Source organism: Lepisma saccharinum, chromosome 16, assembly GCF_977018435.1.
Source record: "Lepisma saccharinum chromosome 16, izLepSacc3.1, whole genome shotgun sequence".
NCBI classification, from domain to species: Eukaryota; Metazoa; Arthropoda; class Insecta; order Zygentoma; family Lepismatidae; genus Lepisma; species Lepisma saccharinum.
Window position 1 is genome coordinate 41338678 of NC_139244.1, and position 18456 is coordinate 41357133.

The following is an 18456-nucleotide window of genomic DNA, read 5'->3' on the forward strand; positions in this document are numbered from 1 at the left end:
AACCCATTCTCCCGACACTGTTTCATAATGCGTACGTATGAAAACTTAGCATGGAAAGGGCCATTAAGTAACCCTCCCAATACCGGTTGATTTTCGGTGGCATTTGATAACATTCACTACCAACACTCACACACCTACAAGGTCAGACACAACACTGCTCCCACCAGGAGACCCATAGTTTCAGCATGATACACCAGGTGGCAGCACCGAATCAAAAATGGTCAGATATAAAGCGAACAACCTTCTGTAATGGGAAAGATAGATTATTGATTGATTTGGTGTCTTAAGTCCACTTTATCCACAGTAAAGTTAATTGAAAATGGACCTACAGTTTAAAGTGGGATCCAAACACTATGAGCCTCCACCGGGTATCAAACCCGGGACTCCTTGATTACAAGGTGACAACGCTACCACTGTGCCATCGGGGAGGACCCAATATGGGCACTATTCACCCGATGTTTATATTTCTGTGCTTCCTTGGTGCGGGCGGGGACTGCACTTCCGGTTTTGAAAATAATAACATGGAATTCAAAGATGTAAAGGCAGTGTCTTCGGAAAAGTCGACAATATTTGTGTGGCTTTTGGATTCAACATGAGGTAGAGGAAAAATAATTGATCTCAGATATCTATCCATAGTTTTCAGAGACCCGATACAGAACAATCAGTGGATTTTGGTAGTAAAGCAAAAGGATTGAACACAAACATGAGGGAGTAGGCTCTGTAGTCAGCAATTCATCAAATCAAATGAAAATATTTTACGTGTTTCGAAAATTATAATTGTCTAACGCACATGTGTTGACTAAATTTAAAAGTTGGATATATATATATATAATCATATTATTACACATTTGCATTTTGGTTGTTGATAAGCGCTCTCTCCATGGGAGTCGGAGGACGTGTCGAGCAGGTCAGTCAACCCCCCACCTGGAAATTGGCATCGATCATTTCAAGTTGCGAAAAAGCAGAAAGTTTGTTATTTTTATTGCTAATAACAGAAATAAAGTTCACTTGGTTTGTATTCGAACAGAGTACTCAATGTAAAATATGCATTAGATCGAAAAAATGAGTGAAAATTACAGGAACCAGGTTAAATTTTTATATTCTACTATTTAATCCAAAGAATAAATGGTTCCACAGTTTTGAGAATTTGAAAAATTATAATTTTAGATGATATAAATTTTGCGATTACTTTTTCTAACTTCTAAAGTCCCTTCTTTAACAAAAGTTAATAACAAAACACAAAACTGTGCATTTCAGTATAAGTAACTATGAACTGGATATTCACTCTGCTTGTAGAAATGTAGATCGAATAGCATGATAATAATAAACAACAATAATACATTTCGAATAAAATTTATTTAATTAGGTTATATTATTAGTGTATAACAATAATTTTAAGCATAGTAATTATTATTTTTTATACTGTTGTATTCGAAGAATTTTAATGTTTATAATTAATGTAAGCTTCATTTCAACCTGGAGAAGTCTTTCCAAAAACGAAACTGTTGGTAGAAGATCAACATTGCCTTGGAAAATATTAGTATTGTCCCTTATATGTATCTGCATCCAAAAGATCCGGGAACTTCCCAAATTTTTCGAGGTACTTTTGTTTTTCTATATCACTTACAAATTTTAAGTGATCCAATTTGTATCCGATCTTTTATAACAAAATAAACAGGAAGACAACCTGTGTTCCACTTGTTTACATTGGGAACTTGGCCAAACTGGAAGTTCCATCCCTGCCATTGACAATCGAATTGTCAGATCGGTGTTCTTTTTGTTTACTCAGGAACATCCCCCATAAGGGAGAGAATTTTAGTTTTATATCGCTCTCTAAATTATTTTGGAAGTCTTAGTCATGTTCGGTATGGGGCAACCACGATGAAAGTTTCGCCAGGCGTTATGGCAGGGGTTCCCACGGGCAGGTTGGAGGATGCAGGTTGCGTCCACCTAACTTTTGGGGGATTTTTTTTTTTGTGATGAAAAAATGACTGAATAAAAATTTTAACATTGAACAGAAGTTGAACTTCGTTAACATGTAATAATCACTTTGTATGCTGCTAATAACGGGTAAGTCAAAGTGATGGACCCGATTACAGAAATTTATTCTGTGAAATCTAATAAATATATGTTATTGTGAGACATGCGCTTCGAAATGTTAACTTTCAAAGTTTAGTTTCCACACAGTGTTTCCGCTTTCTACCGCTAGGAGTCAGCAGCGAGCAGGGAAATGGCATTGACTGGAGAACAGAGATCTTTCTGTGTGCTTGATTATCATGTGAACAAGTCTGTGATTAGTGTGCAACGGCATTTCCATACCAAATATCGGAGAGAACCACCTACGGGGAAAGTCATTCGTAAGTGGTATGAACATTTCAGAGATTCGGGCTGCATCTGTAAACGAAAATCGACTGGCCGTCCGTCGACTGGGGAAGAGACAGTGGAACGAGTGAGCACATGTTTCGTGCGGAGTCCACAAAAGTCCACCTAACGGGCAGCAAGAGAACTTCAACTTCTACAGAAAACTGTCTGGTGGGTTCTGCGGAAACGTTCACAAATGAAACCCTACCGCTTGCACTGATTATGCTTTGCGCGCGTCCTTCTGTGCTGATTTCCTCGCATTAATGGAAACGGATAGGTTCTCTGAGAGGTTAATTTACAGTGATGAAGCAACTTTTCACCTTTCAGGGAAAGTGAATAGACACAACGTAAGGATTTGGGGAACTGCTAACCCCCATGAATTTGTGGAACACGAACGAGATTCTCCCAAAGTCAATGCCTTTTGTGCCATTTCCCATGAAAAGATTTATGGGCCCTTTTTCTTCCATGAACGTACTGTGACAGGACTTATTTCCCTTGATATGTTACAACTATGGCTCCTTCCACAGCTTGTAGAGGATAGCACAGATTTCATTCTCCAATTGGATGGTGCCCCTGCCCATTACCATGGCAGCGTTCGGGACCATCTCAATGGGGCATTGGAACAACGTTGGATAGGCCATGCATCTCCGGAGGATCGACCTCTCCTTCATTGGCCACCTCGTTCCCCCGACTTGTCCCCATGTGATTTCTTCATGTGGGGGTTTTGTCAAGGATCATGTTTATGTACCACCACTTCCAACAACATTGGATGACCTGCGTGCCCGCATCACAGCAGCCATTGCTTATATTGACCGCAACATGCTACACAAGGTTTGGTAGGAAATAGATTATCGGCTTGATGTGTGCCGTGTTACGCGAGGTGCTCACATAGGACACTTGTGATTTGTTTGAAAAAAACTTTGACAGTTTACCTTTCTTAGCACATGTCTCAAAATAACATTTGTTTATTATATTTCACAAAATAAATGTCTGAAATCGGGTCCATCATTTTGACTTACCCTGTATATTGCTAATGGATGGGTAATAAGTATTAATTGGAGGGTGGGGACAGTGTCCAGTTCCTATTAAGTTTTAAATTGTCAGGTGAATTCTGCATTTTTTTGGGAAGGGAACACTATAAAACTCTTGACTATCAATGTTAAGTCTTATATTATCACGTAAATTCTTCTAGGGGGTAAATTGACCATTACATTGGGGGGGGGGACTCTTGAAGAGGGAATATTCAGATTTTGGATATCAACATTAGTAACACCATGAAGCCTTGTTTCCATGATTATGAAAAAATATAAATATGCTGACCAAGGCAGTAATTTATTTTATTAAAAACATAAACTAAACGTAACGTTTCAACCTTCTAGCAAGGTCTTCATCAGACTCTGTATCAAGTACAAAAGTAACAAGATACACAAAAAGGGCATTATATATACACAAACTTTACTCCATCCAGACTATTAGAAAGTTGTTAGGAACTTTCTAGCAGGTGCCTTTCACTTTCCAACTGTACTTTCACCTAAAAGGCTAAACATAATTACTTTCATATAGAATGTGAAGAGATATTCATATAGAATATCTCACGCCCTTTTTCCCTCCTCCTCTCCTCTTTCTCTCTTGTCCTTTCCACTCTTTCTAACACTTTCTTCCATTCTTTGTTTAACTTCAGTCCCCCATTCCAGTTCATTGTGTCTTCTTCACCTTTCTTCTCTATTTCCTTGGCTTCCTTCCATTTTCTCACTAGCATTCTCTTCTCCCTTCCTATCTGCTTAGCCTCATCCCACTCTATGTCATGTCCTGTTTCTCTCGTGTGTTTAAATATCGCATTTCTCTCTCTCTTAAGTCGTACATCATCCCTATGTTGTTTCAACCTATCTTTCAGTCTCTTTTTTGTTTCTCCTATGTACACACTCTGACATTCTTTACATTTTACTTCGTAGATAATCCCTTCCTCTTCCTCTTCTCTGTTTTCCTTTTTCTTGTTTCCATTCTTCGCTATTCCTAAGATGCTTCTTCCTCCCTTCCTGTAAGTTTTAATGCCCGCTTTCCTAAGCACTTTGCATATCTTTTCCGTGGTCTTCCCCATACTCCTTATTCCAAACCTTCTCTCTTTTTCTTTCTCTTCATCATTTTCTTTCTCTTCCAATTCTCCCCTTCCTCTTTTCTTCCTTCTTCTGTTTATGTCTAGTCTATCCTGCTTCTCATAGCCATTCTTTTCCAGCTGTTTCCATAGGCTATTTATTTTGCCTTCTTTTTCACATTCCTTCGTGCATATTTTCGTTATTCTGTCCTCCATATTCTTTATGAAATTTCTTTTTGTCACCTCACTTACATCACTTCTTTTGTGGCAGAAAACCCCTGCTGCACACTTCTTCTGATGCCAAGCGGTTTCAATTTCTTCTCCTCTCTTCCTTTTCATCAATATATCAAGGTAGCTTAACTTGCCTTCTTCTTCTATTACAAGTTCCAATAAAATCCCTCTTTCTTCATCTTGTATTTCTTTGGCAAAAATGTCGAGCTGCCTCTTTGTTCCCTTCCATATGCCAAAACAATCATCCACATATCTGCAAAACAGAATTATTTTGTCACCTCCTTTTTCTATCACTTTCTTTTCCCATTCATTCATAACCAATTCAGCCAATGCTGGGCTTAGGCTAGAACCTATATTCAGTCCTTCACTCATTAACATTATTTTATCTCCCATTATACTGTAACCGTTATTCCAAATGGTTTCCAGCGCCTTCACTACCCTTTCACTATCCCATTCTCCTATAATTTCCTTTCCCATTATCTTTTTAATAATGTCCAAAACGTGTCCCCTCTTGATGCTTGGGAACATACTTTTTACATCTAAGCTAAACATTGTCGACTTCATCTCATTTAACTTAAGTCCTTTTATGAGGTCTACTACTTGCTCACTGTTCTTAACTGCTCTGCTTTCTTGCTGTGTTACTAACACTTCAATAACTTTCTTTAATTTCTTTTCCAAGGGTTCCAAAATATTGTTTCTGCAATTCATTACTGGTCTTAACTTTATCTCCTCTTTGTTTATCTTTGGAAAGCCTTTCAAACTTGGTAGTCTTCAACATTAGGTCTTAGATTGGCCCAAAATTTGCATAGTAAGGGGGAACCGAACTTTGAAGTTGGGGGGGAGGGCATATTTGTTGCTTTGGTATAAAATTCATACGATCATTATTTAGGCTGTCATTTTTCTGTATCATTTGGAAGTCCTATGGTATCAAGTGGATTTGACTCTTATTATTTTCTAAGCGGAGTGGCGGTGGGTGTCATAAACATTGTTCCTTCACTCGTAAAACAAACACCGGATACATTAAAAAGCAGTGAAGTAAAATATAACACCGACTACTAACCAAAGAGTTCACGGGTAACTATTTGTTATTTTAAGTCTCTTTTCTGCCACTTTAGAATAATGAGGATGAGTGATTATAGCATTAGCTGCAGGGGAAGGCAAAGGGGCGGCACAAGCCCAGAGGCAAAGTGGGTGCTGAACAAGCAAAAATAAAAAAAAATGGAAGGAGTAAAAGTCACGGCTCCTTGTGACAATATTGACTGGTATTAATATTACTGCCAGTTTGGAAATAAATGCCGTAAAAATTTTCTCACTTGCTTCGCTTGAAGTGTACAAGGGGGGAGAAAATGGCGCTGGAAAGTAAGCTCTCCTGAAAATATGTATTACTTTTTACAGATAACGGTAGATAAAATTCATGGTTCACAATTTGTGATAATATATACGAAAAGGTAATTAAGAGTTTTTTATTGTCTTACCATTTATTTGATAGTGTACCAATCCCATTATTTAGTGATACGATTTTTCGATTTTTGGCACCAAATTAAATATTATTTTAAGTTTGCAAAGAAATACTAGTAAATATAATTTATTTTGTGCTCGCTTCGCTCTCAATTATCCATGTTTGGCATCTTTATACGATGATTGTGAAGGATTATACTGTAGCTACGTTATGATTTGATTTTTCCTATGTAGCGTCGCTTTTCTGTCACTTTGGGCTGATCGCAACAACGAAAACGAGTGATGACATGATGAAATTGATGAAGGGACACTTCAAAAAGAACACCTATGCCCAGCGCAGGATTCGATCCCGAGATCCCTGGCATCGTAGCGTGCAGTGATAACCACTCCACCACAAAGGTCAGCAGCTGCATTACGCAACAAGAACAATATTCTTCATGTTCATTAATAACATCAGTTTTGTAAAAATACAATAATCCTTAGTGTTTATATAATACTATACGAGGGTTGTTTGGGTATTTTAGTAAATTTTCAGAATATGATGCCGCAGTTCATTAGGTGAATAGATTACTTTCCCAACAGCCCAAAAAGTGCTTCTTCCAACGGTAAAACGCGCCGTCCCACAAATCGAGCGTCGCAATGGGAAAATTGTAGAAATTTTGCTTCGAAATTATTCCCCACGCGGCCTATTCACAGGACTTGTTGGCCCGTGTGATTTCTTCCTGCAGGTGCATCATTCTAACGATGATGTTCTATTAGAAATACTACTGTATTAAAATTTTACTAATAACTAATAAATAATGTAACTTGTCGCAGGAAGTGAATTTTGCACTTGGCATACAATCCAGAAAATATTGACTATGAAATACTCCAAGCATAGGAGGAGAATTTGTTACAGTACGCGCCAAACTCTGTTTTCACTGTCTACAGACTCTGCGTATGAAACAATAATTGAATCAGTCAAATGAACAAACTAGTTTTGGTTAAGACAACTGTAGTAAGAACATTTGGTGTGCCTCACTGGGGTACTCAGGGTTTGGGGAAGGGCGAGCTGATTGTGCTGCAGATCCTGAATTTTTTACAAAAATCAAAGAACTCGGGAAAAGGCTAAATGATAAATGCAAACTCCCCTTTAAACGAACCCCGATTACCATTTTTGTGTTTGAACAACTATTAAAACGAAGCCCCCCCACCCCCCAATGCTATTTACGAAATATTTTGTACTGTATCCAGTCTCCTCCCAGGAAGCGGCAATGTAATATTTACCTTTGTAATTCCAGCCCCCTCGAAAAAAATCCTGTGTACGCCAGTGGTATGCTCAGCTTGATTTTTCTATCTTGTCGTTAAGTTTCAGGCTTTTTAACATTTATTTCTCGTCAAAATACACTGTTTGTACTGTATTTCATTTTCTGACATTCTAAATTATCTAACCAATCAATGTGCTAGCTTTCTGCGTGTCGAAAATTTACATTTTAAGATAAAACTGTCGACCATTTGACAGGCTATTGCATTCAAATTAAAATCAGTTACTAGTTATCAAAATTATTTGGGGGAGGTTATGATGAACGAATTTGAGGGGGATTGCGTCCAATGTCTTGGAGGGGACGGACACCCCTGCGTTAGGGACACTTTTGAACAAATTAAGTCAAAACGCACACAATCTAACAGTGGACGTTCAGAAGCAGTTGTTAAACAAATACAGGGAACACTTAATTTGTTAAACTTAAATGTAATTTTGAATTACTTTATGATAAATCAGATTTCATTTCATTTCAACATACGCAGCCTTTGAGAGTTCATCAATTAAAATCGAGCATTCCCTGACATTCGCTACGAGGCTCGGCGGCAAGCGGCCCGGCATCAGGGCTTGTCTTTCCCGGTGAACGGGTCAGCGACAGTCGCTCGCTAGTCTGTTTTTTTCGCTCTCCCTGCCTTCGCTCTCTTTCCTTTTCTGTTGACGTTGCAGACTGACGCCAGTATAATCCTCCCTCGGAAGTTGTGTTGTGTCCGTGCGTTGAAGATTGTGGTTTAATATGGCACCACAGAAGTTTACATTACAACAAAGGATTTATCATGTCGAGTGTTACTTCGGAAAGAGGAATTGTGGAGAAGTGCGACGACGTTTTGCAACGAAATTTCCTGTTCCCGTTCCACATAGGGCCACTATATTAAACCTCGTAAAAAACGTTTAGAGTAACAGGGTCAGTTCTGAATAAAAGTGGAAAGAAAAATGGGGAAATAAAGTATACAAAGACAATCCGCACACCATCCGTGAGTTAAAAGAGAGTATTGTACGAGAAATCGGGAGAATTACAGTAGACGCACTTGCACGTGTAAATGCCAATTTCCTTCGGAGATGCCAGGAATGTGTTGCAGCAGAGGGACATCATTTTCAACACCTTCTGTAGTCAAGGTTAGTACACAATATGAAAACTGTAATTTTAATAGCAGACTCTAGCGACTGTCGCTGATCCGTTCACCGGAAAAAACAAGCGCTGATGCCGGGCAGCTTGCCGCCGAGTCTCGTAGCGAATGTCAGGGAATGCTCTGTAGTATAGTTCAGTTGTTTTTTTTGGTTTTTTTTGTTTGTTTTTTTTACTGTGGGTAGTCACACTTACACGAGATAATTGGGCAAAGTCAAATCTAATTTACCACTTGCAAACTTGTGCACATACCTGTAATTTCGAGGACTAGGTGGATTGCTCAGTTCTAAGGACAGCAAGCAGCACAAAGGTGAATCGCAGTCTGCACGAAGATTTACCTCTTTTTAATCCGCGTGTCGAATGTTGCTGTCGTCGTGAAGAACAAACCACCGTTCTCCCACATCGGCATTTCTGGTAGTATACGAAGATACAGGTCTCTCATACTACTGTACTTCGCGACGAAAATGCGTAGTCCCCGTTGAACTTGACACTGAGGTTCCTTCACACAAAGCACGTGCACTAGTATAATTTCGTATAAGTACGAAAAGGACGCTTTTCACAACCAACTATAGGTCCCGTAGATTTCGTATGATGACGCTAAGCGTAGGTATATCGGGTTCTCATGCCTTATTTGCTTCTGGCGCGTTGCGATTAGGCGATCAGGACGAGTAGCTCAAGGCATGTTTGTAGAGCGAGCATCGGAGCGCCTATGTGTTGCTGATGGCTGCGGTTTTTCAACCTATGGGGCACAGGCGTGGCCCCCACTGCTGGGTCCTTAGGGGGAGTTTGGTGTGTCGCGAAGTCGGGCTCGAAAATTTATTTACTGTCTTAAAAACCTATTATTACTAAGTCTTTTAAATGACGCATTTGCTTTTCTAGAATGAAGTATGTGTAATGTTTGTGCATGTATGAGAGAGAAGAAGAAAGCTGTTGTATCGGCCTGCGAAAGTTTATGCGATATGTTGCTTACACAAAGTATTTCGACGCTCGAAACAGGCTTTTGTAGCTGGAATACTCATTAAAACACCTGTTCGGTATCTTTGTCTACAGCTCGAGAGGAAGCCGAACAGACGCGTATCTTGTTTCGAGCCAGCGCCTGTTCTTCTGAGAAGCGCTGTTGCCACTATTACCTGCAGTGTTTAGATATCAATTCATTCACTAGGACGTTATACTCCCAAGGTCTCCACATTTTACATAAAAAAGCACAGCAAATTAACACAACCTAGCAAGGATAACGCAACCGTAACCTCTAAAGAAAATGTACTGGCAACATCTCATTTACTCCACGTGGACTTGACAAGAGCTTTCATTCCTTGACGCTATTGGGTGGAAAAGGTTTCAGGGAAGGATATACTGCGCTCCACGCGGACGTGACGGAAAGTTGTTTACTTCTGTAACAGAGGGCATGGGCGTAACTTGGGATTTAACTTTGAGGGGGTAGGTACGAACTTGAAGCTTAAGTTTTGGGGGAGCAGAGTGGAACAGTTTTTCAACACACAAAAATAGTGTCCAGGATTATTTGCTAAATAACTGTTACATTTGCGAAATCACCAATATTATTATATATTTCTTAGCTCCTCAGGCTTGTCCCCGCCAAGTTACGCCTATCTTTCGGAACTTTCTTTGAAGTAAAGTGGTGTTCGAATCATGGATTCAACTCGAAAGAAGAACGAGACGAGACAAAACGAGAGACTGCCAATTCTCGTCTCGTCTCGATACCATCCCTGAGCGTGCCACAGGGCGAAAGGGGAAGCGGTGCTGGACTTATGCTAATATACAGTACTGCTAAGGGATGGGTAATAAGTATTATTTGGGGGGTGACAGTGCCCAGTTCTTATTAAGTTTTAAATTATCAGGCGAATTCTTGTAGAGATAATAAGCATTTATTTGGGGGGGGGGGTGAACTCAATAAAACTATGGACATTTTCACGGAATTCTACTAGGGGGATTGAGCACTAAATTTGGGGGGGGACTCTCGAGGGAGGATATCCAGATAATGGATATCAATGTTAAGTCTTAGATTGGCACAGAATTTCTAAAGTAAGGGGGAATCGAACTTTAAAGTACGACGGGGGGAAGGTATTTAGAGCTTTGGTATAAAATGCGTATGATGATCACTATTCAGGTTGTCATTACCATTTGGAAGTTGCATCCTATCAAGTGAATTTTACTCTGAATAATTCGCTAAGAGGGATAGGGTGGGTGTCATAACCATCCGCCTTTGTTCCTTCACTCCTAAAACAAATATCTGATACATGAAAACATAGTGAAGTAAAATATAGCACCGACTACTACACAAGAAGTACATGGGTAAATATTCGTTATTTTACGTCACTTTTCTGCCACAATGAGAATGAGTGATTTTAGACACAGCGTTAACTACGGGGAAGGGCGAAGGGGCGCCAAAAGCCCAGAGGCAAAATTGGTGCTGAAGGAGCAAAACGAGAAAAATTTGGAAGGAGTATAAAGGTCGCGGCCTCTTGTGACAATATTAACTAGTATTAGTATTATTGTCAGTTTCGAAATAAATACCCTAAAAATTTTATTGCTCGCTTTTTTACAGATAACGGTAGATAATTTTCATGTTCACATTTTGTGAGAATATTATATACGACAAAGTAATTAAAAGTTTTTGATTGTCTTAACCATTTACTTGATATTGTCCCATTTTCCACACCATTTCTTAGTGATGCGCCCTTTTTGCTTTTGGCGCCCTGTGAAAGTATTGACGCCAAATCAAATATTCTTGAAAGTTTGCAAAGAAATAGATATAAAAAATTTCCTGCTCGCTTCTCTCGCAATTCTCCGTGTTTGACGTCTTGATAAGATGATTTTGAAGGATTATACTACAGCTGCATTACGATTTGAGTTCATTTTTGTTATTTACCGTAGCTTTTCTTCCACTTTTGGCTGATCGCGACAATGAGAATGAGTGGTGATATGATTAAATTGATGAAGGGACACTTTACAAAGAACACCATGGCCCAGCCCGGGATTCGAACCCGGGACCCCCTGCCATGGCCGTATTTAGAGGGGGGGTTTCTAGGGTTCAACCCCCCCCGAAACTTCCGACATGTTGGATTAATGGAAGTTCAGAAACCAAAATGTGTAACAAATTTTCAATTTTTTTCCGAAACATCACAAAAATACAAGGAGACAATGTTGAAACGATAGAGCTAGAATTTTCATACATTTGGAATTCTGAAAGTTGAGTGAAACAGGATTTATTCTCAGAATCTTAGCCCACCCGCGACCCCTCCATTTTCACTTCTGTTGTCATCTTTCCAGTGTTGCTCCTGCGTCACAAGGAATATAGACTGAAGATTCCCTTATGATTGTCCAAAAATTCCCTTTCTAGCTTTTAAATTCCCTGTCCGAAAAAGTCGAAAATCCCCCTTGATAGGAGTTCAAACCTAGGATCTCCAGTTTCTTAGCGCATTACGTTCGCGATTGAGGTTACAATCCATGCGCCAGGCTAAGTTTTTAAAAAGAATAACTGGTTCCACACTTTTCAAAAATCCAAAAATTTAATTTTAAAGTCAAACAACAAAAACTTTATCATTAAAATTTCCATCTAACATTTAAAGCTTTTTCTTGAAGGTATCTAAAGTTTAAAGACGAAGTATAATAATTGTGCATTTCAGTACACACTGTACGAAACGTAAAAAAAAAAAAAAGAAACTTGTGCTGGATATTCACTCATCTGCTGGATTGAGTAAACCCCCTCAAGGATATGACAATAATATAATAATTATTATTATTAGTATTATTATTATGAAATTTTAATTATTATTGTACAATTATTGTTATTATTTCTTATTCAAATTTCTGGCGACGCCCATGGGAACAATTATGATTGAACCCCCCCGAAATTTTTTCCTGCCTACGGCCATGCCCCCTGCCGTCGTAGTGATCTGTGCTAACCAGTCCGCCAAGAAGATGGGGCTGCTACATTACGAGACATGAACAAATCCTTGACGTCGATCAATAACACCAGTTTTAAAAATATAATTCTTACAGTGCAGTGCCGTACTAACCGTGTGCAATCACAGCGCAGAGCGGTTATTTTGACAAAATTCTGTTTCCCCACTGGTTGCTTTGGGGAAGGAAGATTTTTAATGTTGTCGCTTCTTGGTTGTTTGACCGCGAGTTCCTGCAAACGCAGAAACAGAGGGTTACTGCTATAAAGGCGGTCTCCGCGCTGGTTCCTGACCAGGCGGTTTCTACACTACTATACGAGGGTAATTTGAATATTCTAGATAATTTTCAGGAGATGATGCCGCAGTTCATAAGGTGAATAGATCACTTTCCCAAACAACACAAAAAGTGCTTCTTCAACAGGGAAACACATCCCACCGTCCCACAAATCGAGCGTCGCAATGACGACATTGCACGAATTTTGCTTCGAATTTATTCCCCATCTAGCCTATTCACAGGACTTGGCTCGCGCGATTTCTTCCTGCAGATGCTTCATTTTAATGATGTTCAATGAGAAATGCTACTGTATTGTCTATTCCCTGTACTGCAATAATTTTACTAAATATTCTACATAGCAAGCATTGTAAATTACCAGATACAACAGAAAAATAAATAATGTCGCAGGAAGTGATATTTGCACTTGAGAAGCAATCCAGAAAATTTCGACTATGCAATACTCTAAGCATAGGAGGAGAATTTTTTAAAGGAGGCACCAAATTCTATTTTCACTGTTTACTGATCTGTGTATGAAACAATAATTGAATTAGTCAAACGAACAAACCAGTTTTGGTTAATACAACTCCAGTACGAATATGTGCCACACTAGCGTACGCAGCATTTGGGGAAGGTTGGAGCTGATGGTGTTGCAGTTCTTGAATGTTTTAGAAAATCTAATTTTTCAAATGAAAGTAGTAAAGAACTTGGGAAAAGGCAAAATAATAAATGCAAACTCCTCTTCCAACGACACCCGATTACCATTTTTTTCTTTGAAAAATTTTTAGGATGAAGGTAAAAATGATATTTACGAATTTATACTGTATCCCGTCCCCTCACAGAATGCAGCTATATAATATCTAGCTTTACAATTCCCGCCCCTCCGAAAAAAAAAGTTTCTGCGTACGCCAGTGGAGTGCCCAGCTAGATTGATTGATTGATTTAGTTTATTTTACTTCGCGTTTTGTTCCTCTTAGCTAATTTGCAAAGATGGGGATGAGTGATGAAACTGATGAATGGACATTCACAAACAACCAAGCCTGAGCGGGATTCGAACCCGGGACCCTTGGCGTCGCAGCGCGATGTGCTAACCACTTGGCCACAGGGTCCGGCTGCCCAGTTAGATTTTTCTATCTTATCATTAAGTTGCAGGCTTTTAAACATTTATTCCCCGTCCAAAAACACTGTTTAGACATAATTCATTTTCTGACATTTCAAATTATCTAACCAAACAATGTGCTAGCTTTCTGCACGTCAAAAGTTTACATTTTAAGATAAAAGTGTCGACCACTTGACAGGCTATTGCATTCTAATTAAAAAAAAGTTACTATGTATTTATCAAAATTATTTGGGGGGGGGATTATGATGAACGAATTTGGGGGGATTGCGTCCAGGGTATTTGGGGGGGATGGGTACCCCTGCTTCAGACTGTGTTCTAAAACAACGACAACAAGTAAATGAGACACTTACTTGAGCTTCTAGCATGGCTCCCAAAGTGTAGGTCCCACCTCCTGTATATGTTATGCTCGGCAGTTCCAATTCCAGCAAGCGACATTTGTGATTGTCAAAACTGGCGGCAGTCAGATGATCAATATGGCGGACCACGCGATTCTTGGAGGAAAACGTGACAACGCACACCCGCGTCGTGTCGTAGGAAACGGTAAAATCTGCCAGGAGCTTCTTCACAAACTTCAACTCGTTGAAGAAATTCTCAGCTCCAACACTCGCGGAAGAATCCACCAGGAAAAGTAAATCCACTTTCTTGTTGGCTGTCGCCTTCAGCCGCTGCACATGCTTCTTCAACACTTGGCCGAGAACCTCAACCTTTGGCTTCAAAATGGCGTTTTCTAGATTTCCGGAATCCTTTACGCGCTTCTCCACACCGACGTTGAAGAAAATGGGTTCGTACTTTGTGCTTCTGTCTTCCTTGAAGTCGGCAAGGAGTGGGGTAAAGCAGCAGAGCAACAACGCGAGAACTCTTCCATTAATTGCGCACATTGTCACTAGATGTCATTATCCACACCGCCGCAAGAGCCTCATCTTTACGATAATCTGTGATAAATCTCACGCATAGTTAGACGATTACACTCGACAGTCGATACATCCGAATCAGAACATGAGCACTGACAATTGAACGTCGTTCTTGACCTTGTTGAACTTGGCAGCCTAACCTCTGAGTTTAAGCAAATAGAAAGAAACGTATCGAGAGCCTGATTTTTCTACTATTCCCGCTATTCATAGCAGCACATGCAACAGTTTAACCAACAACGAGACGGGGAAAAAAGTTGAAGCAGGAGACAGCTGTCTGCGTCAATTAGGATAATCGTCTTTCCAGCACTTGTTTGATCCACATTCTCATGAATCACACCACTTGCTACGCTTTAAAAAACAAAAAAGAATCCGAAGCGGCTGTAAAAAAAATGTAGCAGCTGTGAAATTTAGGTCTTTGGTTTTTGAGGGCAACATGTACACCTACACATACAAGGGCTTGGATTGCTTTTCTTTAAGGAATCTACGTAGTATTTTAACTAAATAACTCGAGATATAAGGGCTTCACTGTTGTGACCAAGGGGCCCCGGGGTCAATTCCGGGTAGAGTCGCATTGCGCAGTGGGTTCGGATTCTATTTTAAACTGTAGGTTCAGTTCCGATTAGACTATCTGAGTATAAAATGGGCTTAAAACAAACTTTGTGTCTTCTTTTTACTTTTTCTTCCCAAAAGAACATTATTTCATACATTCATATTACGAGTACTTTGATTGTTCGATTCACAACCTCGCTGTAGAGATTATGGATTCGATGTCCCGGCAGGATGTGGATTGTGGACGTTCCATTCGATTTCTCTTTCATCCATTCAGTGCTCGAAGTAAGGAGTAGCATCACCCCAGCTAACCGCAAGGCTCGACCAACCCCCTCCCCCCCCCCCCCGCTAAGATTTCACCACTTCAAGCGCTGCATCTATTTAATTTTCACTAAAGACGCGATCCGTGCAGTACAAGAATTAATTAATTAAAATTTTTGGGTGCGTCGGAACCTTTCAAAATTACGAGGAAAAATTCCCTTATCTAAATCGTTTACCTTAAAGTTTAAAAAAAGGGTGAAAAGAATCCCTTGAGAAAGGTTAAAGGGCAAGGTTGTAAGGGACTTGCAGAGGACGTACACAACACATTAAAAAGGAAAGGACAGACTAAAAACCTCCTCAGAACCAGTATAAGAGACCTGCTCTTCTCAAAAGGGTAGAAACATAACACTGTAATGATCTCCCAACTTACTCGTATGTTGTACCGACCGACTTAAATATACGCGTTAAATGTGAAATGTATCTCCTCGGCAAGGATAACTGACGCAGCCCTTCACAAGGATGAACCAAACATTCCTCACTTAGAAATTTTCACTAGGAGCACGAAAACATTAAGAAATAAACTGCCGAAATAAATGTATTTACGGATTATTCTATCACTTCTGAAACATTATATCGTTATATGGAAAAAATTTCGTCGTCTGCCTGAGCTTCAATCAGAGGCGAATACGAGTGCCCTTTTTTATTGTAGGAATCTGATTGTCTACGTTGGCTGCCCCAGCAATTGAAGAATGGGCGAGGTTTAAGAGCCCCCCTCCCCAATGTTTTATATTTACTATTTGAATTTGGTATAATTTTGACATCTATAAAAGAAAGGGTTTATATCATTAAGTCTACTAAAATTAAAACTACACTCCGTGATCATGTCAAAACAGCCCTTTCAGGCCAGGCTTTTCATTGGTGATGGCTGAACAGAGAATCGATTCCCTTCGCCGTTTTATACCTGTCTCTCGCCTGGGGGGGTGCAAGACTGGGGTTTGATACTATTTATTTCTAGTAGATCCCAATTGACCTCACGGCACTGGGTAGACACTGAGAATTTGAAGCTCTACCTGGGATAGAAACCACGATCGCTCAAATCAAGTGTGAGAACGCTAACCACTTCGTTAAGTGGAGAGGCTGGATGATTTAGTAGAAAAAATAAACGTGCCGAAGATTTTTTTTTAAAACTTCATCACCCAGACTTAAATAGTAAATTTGCTTATACGAAAATGTGAGTGACTCTCCGTTGAAACATGGGCGCAGCAAAGGGGGTGATTTTGAGACAGAAGTCTGCCCAAAAGATGAGAGTTTACTATTCTTAAAATAGTTTTCCAAAACAGTATATTTTTACATGTCTGTGTATGTATGTGCCTAGCCTAATTGTTAAAATAACAATAAATGCATAAAACAAAAATTTTCAAAAGTTCATCTGCTAAATATCTGGCCTTACTACATAAATTTCGTTCCCCACCCCCAAGAAAGAATCCCTGTTGCGCCACTGCGTTACAGAAAAAGATTGTCTTCAATTTCATCTTCCAGTTATTTGTGGAGAAATTCATATAATCTTGAGGGGTGTAAGGGGTGACCCGTTCGGGAGGCCCTCAAATGTCAATATCACTGCCACGCAGTGCACCCTATGCACTGCATTTTGCAGACAAACGAGGTTTTGGCGCCTGGACCTGCAGCCAGGATAATCCTCTGTAGGATTTGCGTCTTGTCGTCCACATGTGTTTGTTATTGTTCCTTCATCCATCTCATCGTATCCCTCAGCTTCAGAATTACCCAAAAGTGGCAGAAACGCGAAGTAAAATAAGCCATTCATTCATTCATATAATCTTGACTTAATTTGAGAACCTATAAAAAGTAACCGCGGAAGCAGTTGGAATAAGGAAATAGTTGCTTACTTGTTCCTTCATTCCGTTTTCATTGTAACTCTCTTTTTCTTCTAGCTTTCCGGCTCCCTTTCTCAAGTCTCAATATTCCTTTGTTTGTGCTTACTACTTCTCTACCTGATCATTTCTATTTGTGTCCTTTTCCTTCTTTCTTTGTAATCTTTTTCCTCTTTCATCTAGCTTTCCATCTCCCTTTCTCAAGCCTCAGTATTCCTTTGTTTGTGCTTACTACTTCTCTACCTCATCATTTCTATTTGTGTCTTTTTCCTCCTTCTTTCTTTGTAACTCTTTTCTCTTCCATCTAGCTTTCCATCTCCCTTTCTCAAGTCTCAGTATTCCTTTGTTTGTGCTTACTACTTCTCTACCTCATCATTTCTATTTGTGTTTTTTTCCTTCCCATTATCTGTCTCATTTCCTCCTTCATTCTCTCTGTCTCCTTTATATATTTCTCTTTTCCACTCCCTTTTTCGTCTATTTCTTCTTGTGCCGAATTTTTCTTTTCTCTCTCCATTTTGCTGATTTCTTTCTCTTCTCTTTCCCCTTTTCTATGCCCTTGTATCTTACTTTTCTTCGTTCTCTCAGTCTCTACATTGCAAGGCCTACACCTTTCATATATCTTCTCTTCTCCCTTTCTTAAAACTTATTTCTTCTTCCTTCTGATGACACGTTAACATTACTTCACCGTATTCCACAGAACCAAAGTTCCCGATTTAACCCTTTCCATAACAAAACTTTAATGCCAATGCCCATGGGAAGGTGGAATATATTTTTGCTTGGGGAGGGGAATGTTTGCTAACCACTTAATATCTGCCCAGCCCTCGGCATAATCAGGGCTTTCGTAGGTTATAAAATTCTCGACGATATTTCACTAAAGAATTCCGCATGCTTGACCTGTGGGTGGCGGAGGCTAACAGAAGACTGCGCTACGCCATTGCATAGTTCACAATGTCTATACGTGGAATGTTGA

The 18456-nt window shown here is 39.7% G+C and overlaps 1 protein-coding gene across 3 annotated transcripts in view; it reads right to left on the bottom strand.

Moving 5' to 3' along the window:
- LOC146000424 (sushi, von Willebrand factor type A, EGF and pentraxin domain-containing protein 1-like) overlaps nt 1–14812 on the bottom strand; it is a 194569-nt gene extending 179757 nt beyond the window's left edge. For all 3 annotated transcript variants that reach the window (XM_083138037.1, XM_083138036.1, XM_083138038.1), the window contains exon 1: nt 14227–14812. In XM_083138037.1, the coding sequence (XP_082994163.1) occupies nt 14227–14754 (528 nt within the window). In that variant the 5' untranslated portion in view covers nt 14755–14812. The remainder of the gene's footprint in view (nt 1–14226) is intronic.
- Between the last annotated feature and the right edge of the window lie 3644 nt (nt 14813–18456).